This window comes from Phoxinus phoxinus (genome assembly GCF_949152265.1).
Source record: "Phoxinus phoxinus genome assembly, chromosome: 25".
Taxonomy (NCBI): domain Eukaryota; kingdom Metazoa; phylum Chordata; class Actinopteri; order Cypriniformes; family Leuciscidae; genus Phoxinus; species Phoxinus phoxinus.
The window spans coordinates 4,613,882-4,632,771 of record NC_136900.1 but is presented as its reverse complement, the minus strand read 5'-3'; the positions used below and the strand labels follow the sequence as shown (position 1 = coordinate 4,632,771).

The 18,890-nt window shown below is 42.3% G+C and overlaps 1 protein-coding gene across 5 annotated transcripts in view; it reads left to right on the top strand.

Annotated features, from left to right (window-relative positions):
• The window catches only part of kif21a (kinesin family member 21A), a 94,896-nt gene that overhangs the window by 7,533 nt on the left and 68,473 nt on the right, over positions 1-18,890 (top strand). For all 5 annotated transcript variants that reach the window (XM_079602984.1, XM_079602985.1, XM_079602983.1 and 2 more), the window contains exons 2-5: positions 13,689-13,911; positions 15,898-16,080; positions 16,586-16,735; positions 16,820-16,954. In XM_079602984.1, coding sequence (XP_079459110.1) covers positions 13,689-13,911; positions 15,898-16,080; positions 16,586-16,735; positions 16,820-16,954 — 691 coding nt within the window. The remainder of the gene's footprint in view (positions 1-13,688; positions 13,912-15,897; positions 16,081-16,585; positions 16,736-16,819; positions 16,955-18,890) is intronic.

The window sequence follows — 18,890 nt, the reverse complement described above, 5'->3', positions numbered from 1 at the left end:
ACCTGTGGACGTGCTCTCGGTCTGTGGCGACCCCTGTGACGGTCCACATGTGGACGTGCTCTCGGTCTGCGGCGACTCCTGTGACGGTCCACATGTGGACGTGCTCTCGGTCTGCGGTGACCCCTGTGATGATCCACATGTGGACGTGCTCTCGGTCTGTGGCGACCCCTGTGACGGTCCACATGTGGACGTGCTCTCGGTCTGCGGCGACTCCTGTGACGGTCCACATGTGGACGTGCTCTCGGTCTGTGGCGACTCCTGTGATGATCCACATGTGGACGTGCTCTCGGTCTGTGGCGACTCCTGTGACGGTCCACATGTGGACGTGCTCTCGGTCTGTGGCGACTCCTGTGACGGTCCACATGTGGACGTGCTCTCGGTCTGTGGCGACTCCTGTGACGGTCCACATGTGGACGTGCTCTCGGTCTGTGGCGACTCCTGTGACGGTCAACATGTGGACGTGCTCTCGGTCTGTGGCGACTCCTGTGACGGTCCACATGTGGACGTGCTCTCGGTCTGTGGCGACTCCTGTGACGGTCCACATGTGGACATGCTCTCGGTCTGTGGCGACTCCTGTGATGATCCACATGTGGACGTGCTCTCGGTCTGTGGCGACTCCTGTGACGGTCCACATGTGGACGTGCTCTCGGTCTGTGGCGACTCCTGTGACGGTCCACATGTGGACATGCTCTCGGTCTGTGGCGACTCCTGTGACGGTCCACATGTGGACGTGCTCTCGGTCTGTGGCGACTCCTGTGACGGTCCACATGTGGACATGCTCTCGGTCTGTGGCGACTCCTGTGACGGTCCACATGTGGACATGCTCTCGGTCTGTGGCGACTCCTGTGATGATCCACATGTGGACGTGCTCTCGGTCTGTGGCGACCCCTGTGACGGTCCACATGTGGACGTGCTCTCGGTCTGTGGCGACTCCTGTGATGATCCACATGTGGACGTGCTCTCGGTCTGTGGCGACTCCTGTGATGATCCACATGTGGACATGCTCTCGGTCTGTGGCGACTCCTGTGACGGTCCACATGTGGACGTGCTCTCGGTCTGCGGTGACCCCTGTGATGATCCACATGTGGACGTGCTCTCGGTCTGTGGCGACTCCTGTGACGGTCCACATGTGGACGTGCTCTCGGCCTGCGGCGACTCCTGTGACGGTCCACATGTGGACATGCTCTCGGTCTGCGGCGACTCCTGTGACGGTCCACATGTGGACGTGCTCTCGGCCTGCGGCGACTCCTGTGACGGTCCACATGTGGACATGCTCTCGGTCTGCGGCGACCCCTGTGACGATCCACATGTGGACGTGCTCTCGGTCTGTGGCGACCCCTGTGACGGTCCACATGTGGACGTGTTCTCGGTCTGTGGCGACCCCTGTGACGGTCCACATGTGGACATGCTCTCGGTCTGCGGCGACTCCTGTGACGGTCCACATGTGGACGTGCTCTCGGTCTGCGGCGACTCCTGTGACGGTCCACATGTGGACATGCTCTCGGTCTGTGGCGACTCCTGTGACGGTCCACATGTGGACGTGCTCTCGGTCTGCGGCGACTCCTGTGACGGTCCACATGTGGACGTGCTCTCGGTCTGCGGCGGGAACTCTGTAATTGTAGTTTGTCTAGAAAGCAACAGTGTTTAGCAGAACAGACGTGTGGTGGTTCACGATCACCTCGCCCAGAGAACGCCACTTCACGCATGCTTGAGTTTCACATTCTGGGCCTTTTCGTTCTGTTTGTTTTGTATCACAAGTTTTACTTAATTCTATCAACGCCTTATCTGAGTGATGAATAAACGCTCAGGCAAATGCATCAGATTGTGTGTGTTCTGCACTGGGAGTCCAGTCTATGTATATATCTAGAGCACGTAAAGATAGATGTCATCATAAACTGTTTCTAAATGTGCTTCAGTCTCTCCTCCTCATGACCTCAGAGTGGAATATGATAATCTGGCTCTCTTAGCCTGGACATTTTTATATATTACAATTTAGATACAATGTTGAATGTGCAATATATACATTATATATATATATATATATATATATATATAAGTAAAAACAGGAAGATGAAGATTATACTACGCTGGAGTTTAATGTGCTGTATATTAGGGGTGTAAATGTTAATTTAGTCAAATTAATCATTACAAAATCAAATTAAATGTTTTAAAAACATTAACATGCCGTATTTGTTTCTCACCTCAGTGGCTTGTTGATTAACTAAAAGTTTGGAATAACTTTGGAAGATATTTTTAATGTTCTAGGCTGCATTTATTTGGAAAAAACAACAACAACAAAAAACAGTAATATTGTGAAATATTATAACACTTTTTAATTTGAAGATATTTTAAAATGTAATTTATTCCTGTGATCAAAGCTGAATTCATCATTACTCCAGTCTTCAGTGTCACATGATCCTTCAGAAATCATTCTAATATGCTGATTTGCTGATATACTGCATATCATACTTTAACTTTATTATATTGTCTTATTGTATTATACATCTATCTGTCTGTCTTTGCATTCATTACACAATTACAGTCTTCATTGATAAAAGAAGCCATTTACTAGTTCAGATGAAATGATTTTGGTGGACAGACGTGTGTTGACCTGAGACGTGCTAGGCTGTTGCTGTTGTCATCAGGTGCAATGTGCCGTAACGTCTCTGAGACTGTGATTTCACTAGAAACATTTGATAATGTTAAGAACAGGCCGATTATTTCAGACAGACTGTTCTGCTGTATCCCAGAATGCATCTGTGTCCATCTGATCTGTTTACTCCCGTTATATCTGAGGCTGTATTTAGGGTGTCTTCTCCCTGGAGTGGGCCGCTCTGGTCTCTTGGCTCTCACACACGCTGTGTGTGTGTTGTGTGTGTGTGCCGCCTCACTGCACTGCATCAATGGCTCTGTCGCATAGAGACCCGCTCGCTCTCGAGTCTCTGTCTCAGTCTACGACCCCGGGGTCACACTGTTCACATTCTTGTATAATGGATAAAATATCCAACTTTTAATATTTAGGGATATTTAATATTTAGAAATGTACAGTGTATTGTTGCCATGTCTTATATCAGTTGATATTGGATATTTACTTATATTCACATTGAAAACAGTTGGCAAAGAATCATGGTTTTTAATAAGATGCATATTCCAAATGTTTGCGAGCAGCTCTGGAGGTTTTGTGCGGTAGGTTTACATATAGAAAGTCATGTGACTTTCTATATGTGATGGCTGTTTTTTTCATTAATGTGTTTACTGACAGAAACATGAATGTGGATTATGCTACAGTATATTATATAATAATCATTAATTTGAGCTGAAACTCAATAAGCGCTGTGAACTCAGACATGAGTGCATGTGAATGAGGAATTAAGGTTAAACAGCAGTAGATCCAGGAGTGGCCTACATTCTGTCAGGAAAACCACACACTTTCTCTCAGAGAGAGAGAGAGAGAGAGAGAGAGAGAGAGAGAGAGAGAGAGAGAGAGAGAGGGAGAGGGAGAGGGAGAGGGGGGGAGAGGGAGAGGGGGAGAGAGGGAGAGGGAGAGGGAGAGGGGGAGAGAGGGAGAGAGGGAGAGAGAGAGGGAGAGGGAGAGGGAGAGAGAGAGAGAGAGAGCACTGCTCTCATTGGGTGTAATATGAATTGCAGAAAGATCACTACGCCCATTTGCAATCATCATTTTTGAGCTCATTTCAAAATTATTATAATAATGTTTGATGCCTGCAGGAAATCTGGATTATGTTAAACAAACAAACAAACATTAACAACAAAGCCACATGAACAGAATGTCTTGATAATATTCACCATGGGTTATTGGCCATAACAAGAAGAAAAAAATGTATACTGTGTGTGTGTGTATATATATATATATATATACACACACACAGGTGAAACTTGAAAAATTTGAATATCGTGCAAAAGTTCATTTATTTCAGTAATTTAGCTCATGAAAACCTTTTCACAATATTCTATTTTTGAATTTGGGGTTTTCATAAGCTGTAAGCCATAATCATAAAAATTATAACAAATAAAGGCTTGAAATCTCTCACTTTGCATGTAATGAGTATATGTAATATATTAGTTTCACCTTTTAAGGTGTATTACTGAAATAAATCCACTTTTGCACGATATTAAAAATGTTTGAGTTTCACCTGTGTGTGTATATATACTGTATATGATATTGGCCACCATTATATTCTATCTATATTTACCATCTATATTTACGCAGTCCTAGTTTGGTGCTGTAATTTTAGTTTTTTTCCATTTTTGATTCATTTCAACTATAAAGTTTTAGTTTGGAGTTTTGGGAAGGGAAAGATTATCCAAGTCCCTCATAAAATGCTACCGGCGATAGTGAAAGTTTATGCTTTAATGATTTACAGACTGTGTGAAGCTGCCTCAGGGACGTGAACATGACAGGAGGAGACTTGTCCTCAGATGTCTAATTTCAGGAGGAAAACATGAACTCTGTCATGATTCTGCCATCTAGTCCTTGTCTTTCTTTAAGTCTTGAGGCAGGATCATGACAGACCCATGTTTTATGTGCAAACACATGGCCTTGTTGGGCCATGTGCTTGTGTTGTCTCGTCTTCTAGCCCCGCCCTCCTTGTTATCCTCGTTTTGTCATTACTGCTTTACCTGTGTCACCTGTTATGTTATCATTAGTCTCCCTATTTAATCCCCTTGTGTTTGCTGTCCTGTGTCGGTTCATTGTTAATTCTTGTCAAACCTTTGTCAGTCTGTGAGTATCTTGTGAAGAGCTGTTGTCCTGTTGCGCCATTGCCTGTATTAGTTGTTTGTTTGTTTTTCTTGTAGTTATCTGTCACAGTCTAGTTAGTCTCCATTGTCCTGTCTATGTTTTGCCCCCTCGTGGGTTTTGTTTTCCCTGTTATTTGTTTAATAAATCGTGTTGCCCTGACTACTGTCTGCGATTGGGTTCGTACTTCCTCACCACCATAACAGAATGAACCGACCAAAGAAGAACCCAGCAGACAGTATGTCCTCCCAGCGACAATCGGAGTTCCGTGAACAATGCTGGTTGTCGTCTCCCACCGACAGAGAGTGGGTCAACTTTCCGGTCCCGCCCGAGGGTGAGTGGATCCTGAAGAATTATGCCCGACTCTGGGATCATTTCTCCCAGGAGGATCCACAGACTTCTTCCTCGGGATCTCCACCCTCTGCCCGTCTGCCTGTGATCCAGGAGAGTCGCATCTTAGGCGTTGTTACGCAGGAGGAACAAGGGTGCCCCACTTCGACTCCTAAAGCTTCATCCGCCCCTGTAAGTCTCCGCGGCAAGCGAGGGAGACGGATCTCGTGGGAGTCTGCTTCGGAGTCTTCAGCGACGGAGTCAACCCTGCCAGAGTCTGTCCTCCCAGCACCAGTTACGGTCCCTGCTGAGCTTCCCCTACTGGTCACAAGCCCGGTTTTGGTCTCTGCTCCGCGGCCAAGGAGAAAGAGGAGGAAGAAGGGAGCTTTCTGTCCTCCATCTCTGTCTCCTCCAGAGCCCGCTTCAGTCAACGCTGTTCCAGAGCCCGCTTCAGTCAACGCTGTTCCAGAGCCCGCTTCAGTCAACGCTGTTCCAGAGCCCGCTTCAGTCAACGCTGTTCCAGAGCCCGCTTCAGTCAACGCTGTTCCAGTGCCGGCAGCAGAGAGGGTTGCTCATGAGTCTGCAGTCGTGAGAGCTGAAAGAGCCGCGGCCGATTCTGCTGCTAAAGCAGTGTTACAGTCGGTTTCAGCTAGTCAGGAGATGCCGGTCGTCATTGCTGCCAAGACCCTGTCTGATTATTTGTCACGTCTCGTCAGAATCCTAGAAGTCCCTGTCAAGCCTGTCTTGTCCCCAGACCCCGTGCCTAGAGCTGCAGAGATCGCTGTTCCTGAGTCGGTTGTAGTGAACGCAAATCCTGAATCGGACATGAGAAGCGCATCTTCCGAGTCTGATGTGAGGAGCGCTGGTTCTGATTCGTCTGCAGAATTCTATGACCCCGTTCCAGCTCTGCAGCCTGCTGCTGCATTGCCTCTCTCCACTGCCCAGCCACCTACTACATCCCCTGTCTTGAGTCCTGCTTCATCTCCTACTGTTTCCCCCATCAAGATTCGTCCCGTATCGTCGCCCCCTGTTGTCCCTATCAAGACTCCTATCAAGTCGCCTTGTGTTTCCCCGGTCAGCCCTGTCTGCACTCAGCCCCGAACTGTTTCCCCCAAGACTGTTCCTCATGTGTCCCCTTCCAAGTCTGCCCGGATTCCTCGCCCTCAACCCTCACCCCGTAAACCCAAGACCACAGTCCCACCCACCCACCCTGGACATTCCCCTATGAACTCTCTTGTTCCTCTGCCCCCCCCTCCAGTGTTTGTTATTTTTATTGTTGCACCCCAACCCTGTCGTTGTGTTTTTGTGTCTGCCCTTATTGTTGTTTGTCATGTTTAGTTGGTTTGTGTCTTTGTCTCAGTCTGTCATGTCCCGTGTTTGATGTCTCCTTGAGGAGCGTCTGGTAGCCGCTCCTTAAGGTGGGGGTTCTGTCATGATTCTGCCATCTAGTCCTTGTCTTTCTTTAAAGGGCACCTATTATGACATTTAAAATGTTCCTAATGTTGTTTAGGGAGTCCCCAACAACAGTTTTACATGCATGCAATGTCAAAAAACACTTTTGTTGTCGTATAATATGCATTTATTTTTACCTGATTTGCTCACCGACTCCCAAATGAATCGTTCAACGACTCCTTTTCCAAACCCCTCCTTTGCGCGACGCTAATCTGCGTTGATTGGTCAGATGACCCAGCAGTGTTTACATAGATAATATTTATTGTTTAACACGGAGTATAATGATGCTTTTATCAATTAAATCGTGTTATAATAATGATTATAGTCCACTGCTTTGTAGTTTGTAGTAAAAAACTAAAAATAAGTTAAAGAATTTAATGTTATGTTAGCGAGCATAGCCCAGAGTTCATATTATAAAAGCACAATCAGTCTTTGTTTGCGTTAGCCCGATGCATAAACATAACGTTTTTACAAAAAAAAAAAAAAATGCAGTTATATTACTACGAGGTATTACTCTATTCTTTAAGACAACTCCGAAAACAACGACAAACACTTCACATCTCAATACAATTGTCATTGAAAACCTAGAAGCTAAACGGTGCTTACACAACAAACAAAATAATAATTAAGCATCCTACATAAAACATATAAGCAACAATTATTAATAACACTTACAGGTTGTGATACGGAGGAGGAAGCTGATGCAAATACACTTGGAACTGAACCTTCCTTCAATATCAGGCTCGCGAATCCCAGTTTGAGTGCATTTAAGTTGGTAAAGCAATCGTCTTCAAAATGGCGCGACAAAAGCACAAGGCTCGGACTATACTTCTGTGGTATAGTTGTATATATGATGAATTGTAGCCACTTAGTCTTCAAATGCTCCTCCTTGGGCAGATCGCACTTCAGAACGCAGCGTCTCGTCGCCGTGATGATTTCAAGTTTGCTTTGGAGCGCAATAAGTGGGCGTATCATATTCAAATAACTTGACAAGTTGACGTCATCTAGTCAGAGAAAAAGCTTCGGTCTTCTAACGATTCATAAAAATGACTCCGAGTCGACTCTTACTTTTGAAAGACAATAACTTTATATACGGTGCACTTTCATATTTCAAACTTTGCAGGATGTTTTTGTTCACTTAGATCTATGTTACACACTACATGAAAGGTAAATTTCAAAATTCCATAATAGGTGCCCTTTAAGTCTTGAGGCAGGATCATGACAGACCCATGTTTTATGTGCAAACACATGGCCTTGTTGGGCCATGTGCTTGTGTTGTCTCGTCTTCTAGCCCCGCCCTCCTTGTTATCCTCGTTTTGTCATTACTGCTTTACCTGTGTCACCTGTTATGTTATCATTAGTCTCCCTATTTAATCCCCTTGTGTTTGCTGTCCTGTGTCGGTTCATTGTTAATTCTTGTCAAACCTTTGTCAGTCTGTGAGTATCTTGTGAAGAGCTGTTGTCCTGTTGCGCCATTGCCTGTATTAGTTGTTTGTTTGTTTTTCTTGTAGTTATCTGTCACAGTCTAGTTAGTCTCCATTGTCCTGTCTATGTTTTGCCCCCTCGTGGGTTTTGTTTTCCCCGTTATTTGTTTAATAAATCGTGTTGCCCTGACTACTGTCTGCGATTGGGTTCGTACTTCCTCACCACCATAACAAACTCTTAGTCTGTTGCGTGTTTTAACGTAGAGTGTTTTAACTAGCATCATATATATATTTTTTTTATTATATTAGTCCGTTTTCATCTATCACAATTAAGGGAACATGGGGTGAATTTTCAGTATTTTGGTTGAAGCATCTCTTTTTTAATTACAATTTCATTGGAATCAATTCGTAAAGGATAATTTGGATTGCCGGAATGTACTTGTTTGGTTAGTTAGATTTTTTTTATTTTTTTTATTTTTTATTTTGCAATATCAAGATTTCAGGTTGTTGTAAGGGAAAGTATTACATTTAGGTCCTGTAATTATTATTTTTTTCTTTAAAATTTAGTATATGCAATAACTACACCATCTGGGCGAAAAATATTCTCATATTATACCAAAATAAGCAATCTTTTATTAAAATGTAAAATATCCTACTTTGATGTTGTCTTTACTATTTGGCTGATGTTAGGCAGGTTATTGGTTAATGTTCACCAATAGCCTAACAGCAATTAAAATTCTTGTAGGTAATGAAGCTTCTCTAAAATCTTAAAACATTTGTCTTTAAATGGATATTAATATTTTTTTATATTAATATTGGAAAGATAAACATTTTGGGTTAGAGTTATAAAATGTTATAAAATTGTTCCCTGAAAGATATTAAATCTGATTAATTAGTGATATTCATCAAAGTATCTTTTAACCTTTAACCTCTGGTCAGTAAGTGAGCATAAATAGATTTGTCACAGTTGCTCATTTATTTATTTACATTGGTCGACATGGGATACTGAATCAGCCAATATTGGACATTGAGTTGTATTGGATATTTAGTATGCAATTATTTATATGTCATTTATTTTCTTTTTTTAAATGATGCTTGTTAGTTTAGTCTGTGGTGTTATCCATAGCATTTACATTCATATTATATCCTACTTCATCAGTTATGTGAAATGTAAAATGATTCAATTGTTTACAGGTTCGGGCCCAAGAGGTACAGTTGGGCTTAGTCCAAAAAATAAACGATTGACAATGTGGGGCCCTTCCCTTTGTGGGTACTAGTGCATTGTATAAAGGGTGGCAGACGAATAGGGGGCCGATGCAAACGGGTCCTCAGTTGTGGAAACATGGAATGTGACCTCTCTGGTGGGGAAGGACTCGGAGTTTGTGCAAGAGGTTAAGCGACACCAACTAGATATAGAGAAATGAAGCTCTAGCGTAAGTTCTGCCGGGAAGACTCAATTGTTACGTAACTTATTACCTTCTCATCTATCCAATCATATCCTAATACTTTTGGTATAAAAGGTTGGTACTTACACACGTCTGAGTTCACAGATGCTGTCGCTCCATTCACCTCCACCCTCCCCACCACCACCAAGACGGGTCCTTCCCTCCATCCTCTACATAACACCAAGATGTCTTTCTCCTCCATCCACGCCACCACCACCAGATGGCCCCTTCCCTTACTTCGCAGGGGGTCGGCTGCGCCCCTGCCTTCGTCTTCAGGCAGGATATGCAGAGTCCGAACCCTAGGATTGCAAGCTACGGACAGGGCCTACGCCAAAGAACTTGATTGCTTGCTCAGCTCTTAATAAATGTTAATTGTCACAGTATTTATTCTCCCGAGTCTTTCTGGTAAGAACTATAGGGTTGGGAAATCGGGCATTTTGTTCCGCGTCAGCTTTTATTCAAAAGTTAATAACGCGCTCAACATTCAGGTAAATAAGGATTTCCCACTTTCATCTCTGACTGAGCTTGTGCGTCATCCTCGCGCCAGTTATTCAGACAATAAATTGTAGACCTATGTATTTCATAGAAAATTGTGTCTAGTACTATATAAATTACAAAGGTTTAATTGGCATCTTTGTTTCAAATGACCCGACCGACCGTGACCCGAATATCATTAAAAATATTTTTGGATGACTCATAACCGCAGGTGACCGCAGGCACCTGCTCATTTTGGATCAACCCGCGCATCACTGATAAACACGTCGTCTGCGTCATAATTTTATGAATGGGCCAGAGCCGTTGCTCTTTCAACGGCTTCTGATTGGCCCAAATCACTTCTTACGTCATCACGTTCTGACCTTGTACGTGCAAAATACCAGTAAACTTCATTCCGCGTTCACACAGCGCATATTCCAGTAATTTACTGGTAATGTTACTTACTGGAATTTCCCTTACTAGTAATATTTGGTATATTTTGGTATATTTGAAAAGGTCCTGTTTACACATGATCTGTTACCGGTAATTTACCAGTAAAGACTGTATGTGTGAAATGGGCTAATGTTTGAACATGCAGTTATAACATAGTTATAGTTAACAGTTGTACCTGATTCCAGGCTAATTTAGACAAAAGTTCAATGATTGACTTTGTTGTTGTATCATTGGATCTGTGGCCATATGTTTTTGAACACATTCCCAAAGAAGCTATTCTTTCATCCTAAAGAGACACAGAATCCACGTGAGATCTGTTCAAAGCCTCCATGACGGAAGAGGCTGCTTCGAGCTGTGGCTGAAAGCTTGTTTCTGGCAAACCATTAGATGGCTTATATTGAAGAAGCTTGGGCTGGTCCAGACTGTTGTAAGCCAGGACGGGAACTTGCTGACCTTGCCTGGAAATATTGGTCCGCACTTCCAAATCTGAAGCCATCGTTCACAGCCGGAAAACGGTTCTCCCGCATCATGTAGGGAGTGAGTTGCTTCCCCAAATGGAGGAGTTCATGTATTTCGGTGGCTTGCTCACAAGTGAAGGCAGTTCAAAGCTTGAGATTGATAGTCAGGTGCAGTAATGCAGTTGTGGTACTGGACCGTCGGGGTGAAGCAAAGGTATCGTAAGAGGAAAAGTTGCATAAAAACGGGCTGTGATGGAGCCTCCTCCTTGTTCACCCTTTCCTGGAGGACTGCTAGTTGCCAGTTGCTTACCAAACCTACCTCAGCATCCATCACGGAAGGCTCTAGTGGTGTTAAAGAACGAAACAGAGCATGACATTATCATGCCGGCAAGGAGTGTGATTTGCGCTCTTACACAATGAGATTGACAATACACAATACAAGAATGAGATTGCGGGTACAAGCAACTAAAATGAGTTTTATTAGGAGGGTGTCTGGGACTAGCCTGGTTCTACCAGACTCTCGTACATTTCATTTGTACAGAGAGTCTGGCCTCTCTCCATTGACAAGCGTTAACTTCCTTGTAGGCGGGTACTCTGTTGAAGTTTAAAACTATTGGATCTACTCCGGATCTTCCATAACCAATCGCTAACGTTTGGTCGTGACGTATGTCATGCACCGGAACCGGCCGTAAACACGTATCCGAATGATCAGGGGATTGTGTTTAGAATAAGATATCTGTCAACGAGAGCTGCAGGTTTTGTTCTTCGAATTTAAGAATTCACGGAACAATTACAAATTCTAAATGTATATTTGACACTAAGGACAGTGATAATGTATTCAGTCAACTGTCGAAGCTGGGTCTAATCATTAACAATACGCCGCTGCGCATGGTTCGGATCTGCCGCAAATGCTGTGCAGTGATTGCTCGCATCTTTCTCCGCTGCTATTACTGAACTACAACTCAAAGTAACGCACGACATCAACGTCATCGTTCTCAGCCACTCCCTCTGTTCGCTGATTGGACCGATTGAAATTTTGATTTCAGAAAACCAAAGAATACACCACAATCCCAGACCTAGTACTGAAGGAAAATGAAAATTAAGCTGAAGTACGTAGGAGGGCGGAGCCAGGCTAGTCTGGGACAACTCCGAGAGATGGGGGGAGAAGATATAACATAGGAGACATCCAGGAGAGACTCCCCTTCAAAATTGGCCAGGTCAAGTGGTTTGGGCATCTGGTCAGGATTCCTCCGGGACACCTACCAGTGGAGCTGCTCCTGGCATGTCCAACTGGGAAGAGACCAGGGTCAGACCTAGGACACGCTGGAGGGATTAAATCTCTCAGTTGGCCTGGGAACCCCTTGGGATCCTTCAGGAGGAGCTGGGGGAAGTTGCCAGAGCAAAGGACTTACCCCTCTGCCACCAGAACCTGGTCCTGGATAAACTGGTTATTATCTTGTATGCCTCTCTTCTGTAGAACTTTTTTTTTAAAGAATATCCTATCCATTCTTTTCCATAAACTGAATAGATCATCAGACCTGCAAATATTGGTTCCCCCTCAAATCATACATTGCTTCTTAGAACCGATGTAGAGATTAGTGAATGATGGCACACATTTCAGTCTGTTCGTTATTTATTATAGGTCACCCATTATAGAACTGTGAAATGAATTATGTGATGTTGTTCTGGGTTTGAATGAAACGCAAACAATACTGATCTTCCAGACTGTCTCTAACACATCCTCTGCTCATGTGTCTATCACCCACATATCTGTCTCTCTCTTTCTGTCTCACTCTCTTGTGCAATACAGGATAGATCCAGTATCAAACACACACAATACTCTCTCTGTGCCTCTCTCAGTGAATTGTGCTCTGAACAAAAGCGTTCTCTCACAGTCCGAGCGAAGGCTCAGCCTCTGCTGTCAGGTGCGCCTCAGAAAATGACATCAGTGTCTCTTTTTAGTGTTTTTTAGAAGCCAAGCATTACTTTTACTACTGGTTGGTGATTGTAAACAAACCCAATACGCATTAACTTCGTGTGCTACAGACATTAATTATACCTAATATTGTGCCGCTTGTTTAAAAAGTGGTTTGATGTTACTTTTCCGAGTGACCAGACTGAAATTTTTTGCCTGGTGAACAATAAAACATCCTTACATTTAAAGGAGAAATGTTTAAATATTGGGAACACTGATTATCTGTCATTCTCAAGTAAAGTGTCACACAGGGAACTCTGGGAATGTCAATTTATGTAAACTTTTTTAGGTGGTTTTGTATTTTTCACAGTAAATGGGGAGGGGAAATCGATACAGCAGAGTATTGCGATATTTTGCATAAATATATTGACATAAAGTATATTTCAAGGCCTGAATTTCGGTTTGCGAATCGCGATTGCCAGTATGCATAATTTTACCATAAGCTCAACATTTATTATAAAGGAAATAATGATAATTTGAAATATTTCTTTCAGACTGTAATTTCACAAAACAGCGTCACTCTTTCTGTCATTTAGTGTATGCTGTTAATGGCAAATTTATTAATTGTTCCTATTACAGTGAATTTGTAATGGTTAGCATGAAACTACAACATGCGTTTCACATTATGAAATCAATAAAATTGTGAAGCATGTGAAATCGACCTTGTGTAGCTAGAAGTGTGTGTCGTCGGGTCTTAGTATCTCTGCATCTTGCTGATTGTGAGGATGTATTGTTTAGGTCAAATTGACAAATTTTCATTTAATTTCTAGACATTTTATTCTGTGCAGTGAGACACCAGTGATTATAGGTTTATTTTAGACGACTAATTTGCACTTTATCAACACATCAGGAGGTTCTCGTTGTTATTCAGCGTCTGAATGGGCATGCTATTTATACATTTCATGTCTCTCTCTGTCACAGGATTCGTCCTCAGCTGGCAAAAGAAAAGATTGAAGGATGTCACATCTGTACGTTTGTGACCCCTGGCGAACCCCAGGTGGTTCTGGGAAAGGACAAGGCCTTCACGTACGACTATGTGTTTGACATGGACTCGACGCAGGACACCATCTACGCCAACTGCACTGAGAAACTCATCGAAGGATGTTTTGAGGGTTATAATGCCACTATATTTGCCTATGGACAGGTTTGTGTTTCTTTCCTTAAATCTTATAATACAGGTGCTGGTCATATAATTAGAATATCATCAAAAAGTTGATTTATTTCAAGAATTCAACTTAACAGGTGAAATTAATATTACATATAATACCATGGTCATTGAACCAGGACCAGGCTGCGTTGACTGCGCGCGCTGAATGAATAGGCTACCGTTAAACTGGAGCACTTAGTTTGCTAGCGTGTTATTTAACTCAAAGAAATGCTTCCTATATGAGATTAATCAGATATATTCAAAATAAACACAATATTACAAATTATTTCTGCACAAAATGACGCGAATGCACAAGTGAACTAAGTTACGTGCCATTCATTCAGAATGATCATGTTGAGGACGCACTCTTCCTGGAGCAACGCGACACGCCAACTAAACTCAAATAATCCACAATGTTTTATTACAATATTGTTCTCTTTATAATGTTATGTAATATGACAGTCCTCCCAATAGTGATTATTAGTCGTGCAGTGCCGTTTGAGCCGCGCGCGCTGAAGCCGATCACGCGCACTACAGCGTTAATTCAACGGATGCATCCAATATAAGATAAATCAGATATAGATAGGCATACACAAAATAAACACAATATTACAAGTTACATTTGCACAAAACAAAAGGCTGCGAATGAACACACAAACTTATAGTCATAATGAAGGTGTAAAATGGTCCCAAACTAAACGCGCTCGCTTTGTTTCGCGGTTTAGCAGCGCGCGCGCATGAACCTGCTTTAACCGATGATCGAGAAGTTGTATCGATTAAATGTATTATCGACAATTAATCGATCGTCGATTAATCGTTGACATCCCTAGTCTCATGTGACCTTGTTATGTGTACACGCTGTGACTATACAAATCACAACATGTAAATAGGAAAATGTTGGCGTTATTTTGTGACTTATTGGGAGCAGTATGCTAGCTGGAGCCATTTACCTCCAGTCTTTGTGCTAAGCTAGGCTAGCGGTGGGTGCGTCAGACAGAGTTACGGCACGCACGGAGATGAGAAGGGTGTGTGTGGACTTCTCTAACTCTGGGGGATACGGTGAATAAGCTACAGTCACAAAAAGTCGGCGTGTTCCTTGAAGTCTAAGGCATTTTCACACCGGTGTCATTTGGATTTGTTCAGTTCATTTAGGCATGTATAAACGCCATACAAAAAAATCTGTCTGAGATTGCCTGACCGAGGTGGTCTCAGATTGATTGAAAGTGAACATTAAAATGTAATAACTTTGCCTTTGAAGCCCTCTTATTTTTCAGCCCATCCCCTCCAATCATATGGAGATACCATCCAATCAATCCTAGTTCCCCCTAAAATTGAATTTATGTCATTATTCTCCAAAATTATTTATTTTATGTTTCACAAAGTAAAGTAAGTACAGTTTTGGAATTACATGAGGTTTAGTCAATTATGATTTAAAAATAAATAAATATTAAAGCTATCCCTTTAATTTTTCTTCAGGTTGTTAATACAGTTTCATTTAGACTTTAAGATGCTTCTGGTAATTTACTGTCCCACTCGTGAGGGATATTTATACATCCAGCATCATTTAAGATTACAGGTTAAAGGAGTTTATTTGTACAAGCTCTGTATTTTCCATGTTCTCTCTATATGGCTAGTGTTGACCTGCATTTCATGGCTGACCTCCCCCAAACACCAGCACACAGCGCTCTCTCTCTCTCTCTCTCTCTCTCTCTCTCTCTCTCTCTCTCTCTCTCTCTCTCTCTCTCTCTCTCTCTCTCTCTCTGGCACTGTGTCAATCCAGATTTATCAACAGTCACTCATCTGCCAGACAGACACATCAAACTCTATTCCTGTAGACATAAAACAAGATTAGTCTATGTCGAGACATGAATGTACTTCATATTTAAATGCAATCACATAATCTTGCAACACAACTTTAATTGGGTTTAACGTGCACAATTTGTATAATAAAGTTTTGATGTGAGATTTGATGTTGTGTCTCAGACGGGGTCAGGGAAGACGTATACGATGGGCACGGGCTTTGACATGTCCATCCTGGACGAGGAGCTGGGCATCATCCCGCGGGCGGTCGGTCACCTCTTTAAAGGCGTCGAGCAGAGACGCCAGGCGGCTGCAGATCAGGGCCGCCCCGTCCCGGAGTTCAAGATCAGCGCACAGTTTCTGGAGGTACAGTGCTTGTGGATGATCCTTTTGTGTGACAGATACTCCTCTTCAACTGCCATTGGTCAGCAAAAAAGCCCAGACTCATTCCATTGGTTGAGCTAGAAGTGGGCGTGTCTGGCTGCCCAAACAAACAGAACCGTTTAGGATTTCCATGAAGACATCTTCAAAGTGTTGTTTTTCTTGAAGTTGAAGTTGAAGTAATAAAATAATTAACTTGAACTGAAAAATAAATTAAAGCTAAACAGAAATGATAAAAAAATGTTTTTTTTATAAAAATGACGAAAGCACATAAAAAAATAAAATAAAAATAAAATAAAATTTAAATAAAAACAAAATATAAAAATAAAAAATTATTAATACTATATAGTGATATTACTAAAATAATAGACTGTTCATTGGAAAAGATGTGATATGAGAGTTATGGTTTATTTAAGGAAGATAATATACAAAAAACAGTTCAATAATTTCTAATTGTATTATAAATATTGTTTGGTCTGTGTATCTTCAGCTGTATAACGAGGAGGTGTTGGATCTGTTCGACACCACACGTGACATGGAGATGAGAAAGCAGAAATCTCATATTAAGATCCACGAGGACGCCAGCGGCGGCATCTACACTGTCGGCGTGACGACTCGCAACGTCTTCTCGGAGGCAGAAGTGAGCGTCATTGGTTATTTCCTGAGATCTTCTGTTCATATATGATGCACAATAATATGACGGTAATATTCTGCTTGACTGCAGATGATCCAGTGTCTGAAGCTGGGCGCTCTCTCCCGCACCACTGCCAGCACTCAGATGAATGTACAGAGCTCTCGATCTCACGCCATCTTCACCATTCACATCTGCCAAGTGCGTGTCTGTGCACCCGCAGAAAACGTGAGTACCGCTCGAGTTACCATTCGTCACTCTCAATTAAAAACATTACTTTGAAAATTGTCATAAGGGCCATTTTTTTAGTCATTTCTAATCAAGTTTTCATAAAATGTTCAAATATCATGCAAGTTATTACTTATAGCACCCACCCTTACAAAGTAGATGGGTTATATGTCAGGCTATTTATATTCCTTATTTACTAAATGATTAGCTAATGCGTTTGTGGCAGAAATTAGACCTTGTGCACTCAGTAATCTGGTAAGTTTGTACAAGTTTTTCTGAAATAAAGGCAAGGTTTTTATTGCACAGTGAAAATATCGGGATGTAAAAAAAAAAAAAGTTTTGATTCAAGAAAATTCAAGATTTTTGATCTCCATGATGCCATGTATCTGAACAAGAAGTCCAGGACCCCCAGTAAAAAAATAGGCCCACAGCATTAAAGATCCAGCGGTATATTTAACCGTGGGCACAGGGTACTTTTTATCCCTGTGTGCACAAAACACATCTGCTGGGTTTCCTGCCAAAAAGTTAAAGTTTTTATCTGACCATAGAAACCAGTCCCGTGTGAAGTTCCAGTCGTGTCTGACAGCTGAATATGCTGGAGTTCGTTTTTGGTGGAGCGAGGAGGATTTTTCTTGAAACTCTCCCAAACAACATGTGGGGATGTAGGCGTTGTTAGAATTATTTTGTTAGGTTTTTTTGGGGCTTTCTGACCGCAAGACTCAACTAATCTCTGCTTAAGACTTAAAGGATTAGTTCACCTCAAAATGAAAATTTCCTAATAATTTACTCACCCCAATGCCATCCAAGATATCCATGTCTTTCTTTCCTCAGTGGAAGAGAAATTAAGTTTTTTGAGGAAAACATTTCTGGATTTTTCTAAGAAAAATGGACTTCAATGGCAACCAACGTTTTTAAGTCCAAATCAATGCAGTTTCAAAGGTCTTTGAAGTGAACTTTGAACTACGTCATCACGTTGAAAGGTCACGCTCGATGTCGCCGGCGCCCACTGTTGAGCGTGACCTTTCAACGTGATGATGTAGCTCCCGGCGCGTTGCAGATCAGCTCAATCCGAACAATTGTAGTTAAAAAGTATATCCAATTTTTTCTTTTATAGAAAATGAGCTATCGTTTCGCTAGATAAGACCCTCTTCCTCAGCTGCGTTGAAGCACCTCAAAGACCTTTGAAACTGCATTGATTTGGACTTCAAAACGTTGGTTGCCATTGAAGTCCATTTTTTGAAGAAAAATCCAGAAATGTTTTCCTCAAAAAACTTAATTTATCTTCCACTGAGGAAAGAAAGACATGGATATCTTGGATGGCATTGGGGGTGAGTAAATTATTAGGAAATTTTCATTTTGAGGTGAACTAATCCTTTAACTAATCTCTGCAATTCTCCATCTGTGATCCTTGTAGAGTCTTTGGCCACTCGAACTCTCCTCATCGCCGTGCATTACGACCATAGACACTCGTGCTCTTCCAGGCAGATTCATAAAATATTTAGTTGATTGGAACTTCTTAATTATTGATTCATCCTGATGGTGGAAATGGGTATTTCAATGCTTAAGCTATTTTCTTACAGCCACTTTCTATTTTGTGAAGCTGAACAATCTTTTGCTGCACATCAGATTATATTCTTTGGTTTTACTCATTGTGATGGGTGATTAATGGATAATTAAGGGAATTTGGCCTTCCTCATATTTATACTAGGGATGCACCGAATCCAGGATTCGGTTTCGGATTCGGCCGAATACTGGGGTCTTTAAAGGGGTTCGGTTTCTGCCGAACCTTAGAATTGTATTTCCACCGAACCGAACCCTAGGCTTGCAATACCCGCACTACGATGGTCGACGTCACGCTGCCGTTGATTACGGGAAAGTGTCTACATAGTGTAACGCGTTGTGTCAGGAAGAAAAATAGGGATACCGGACGTAGCTC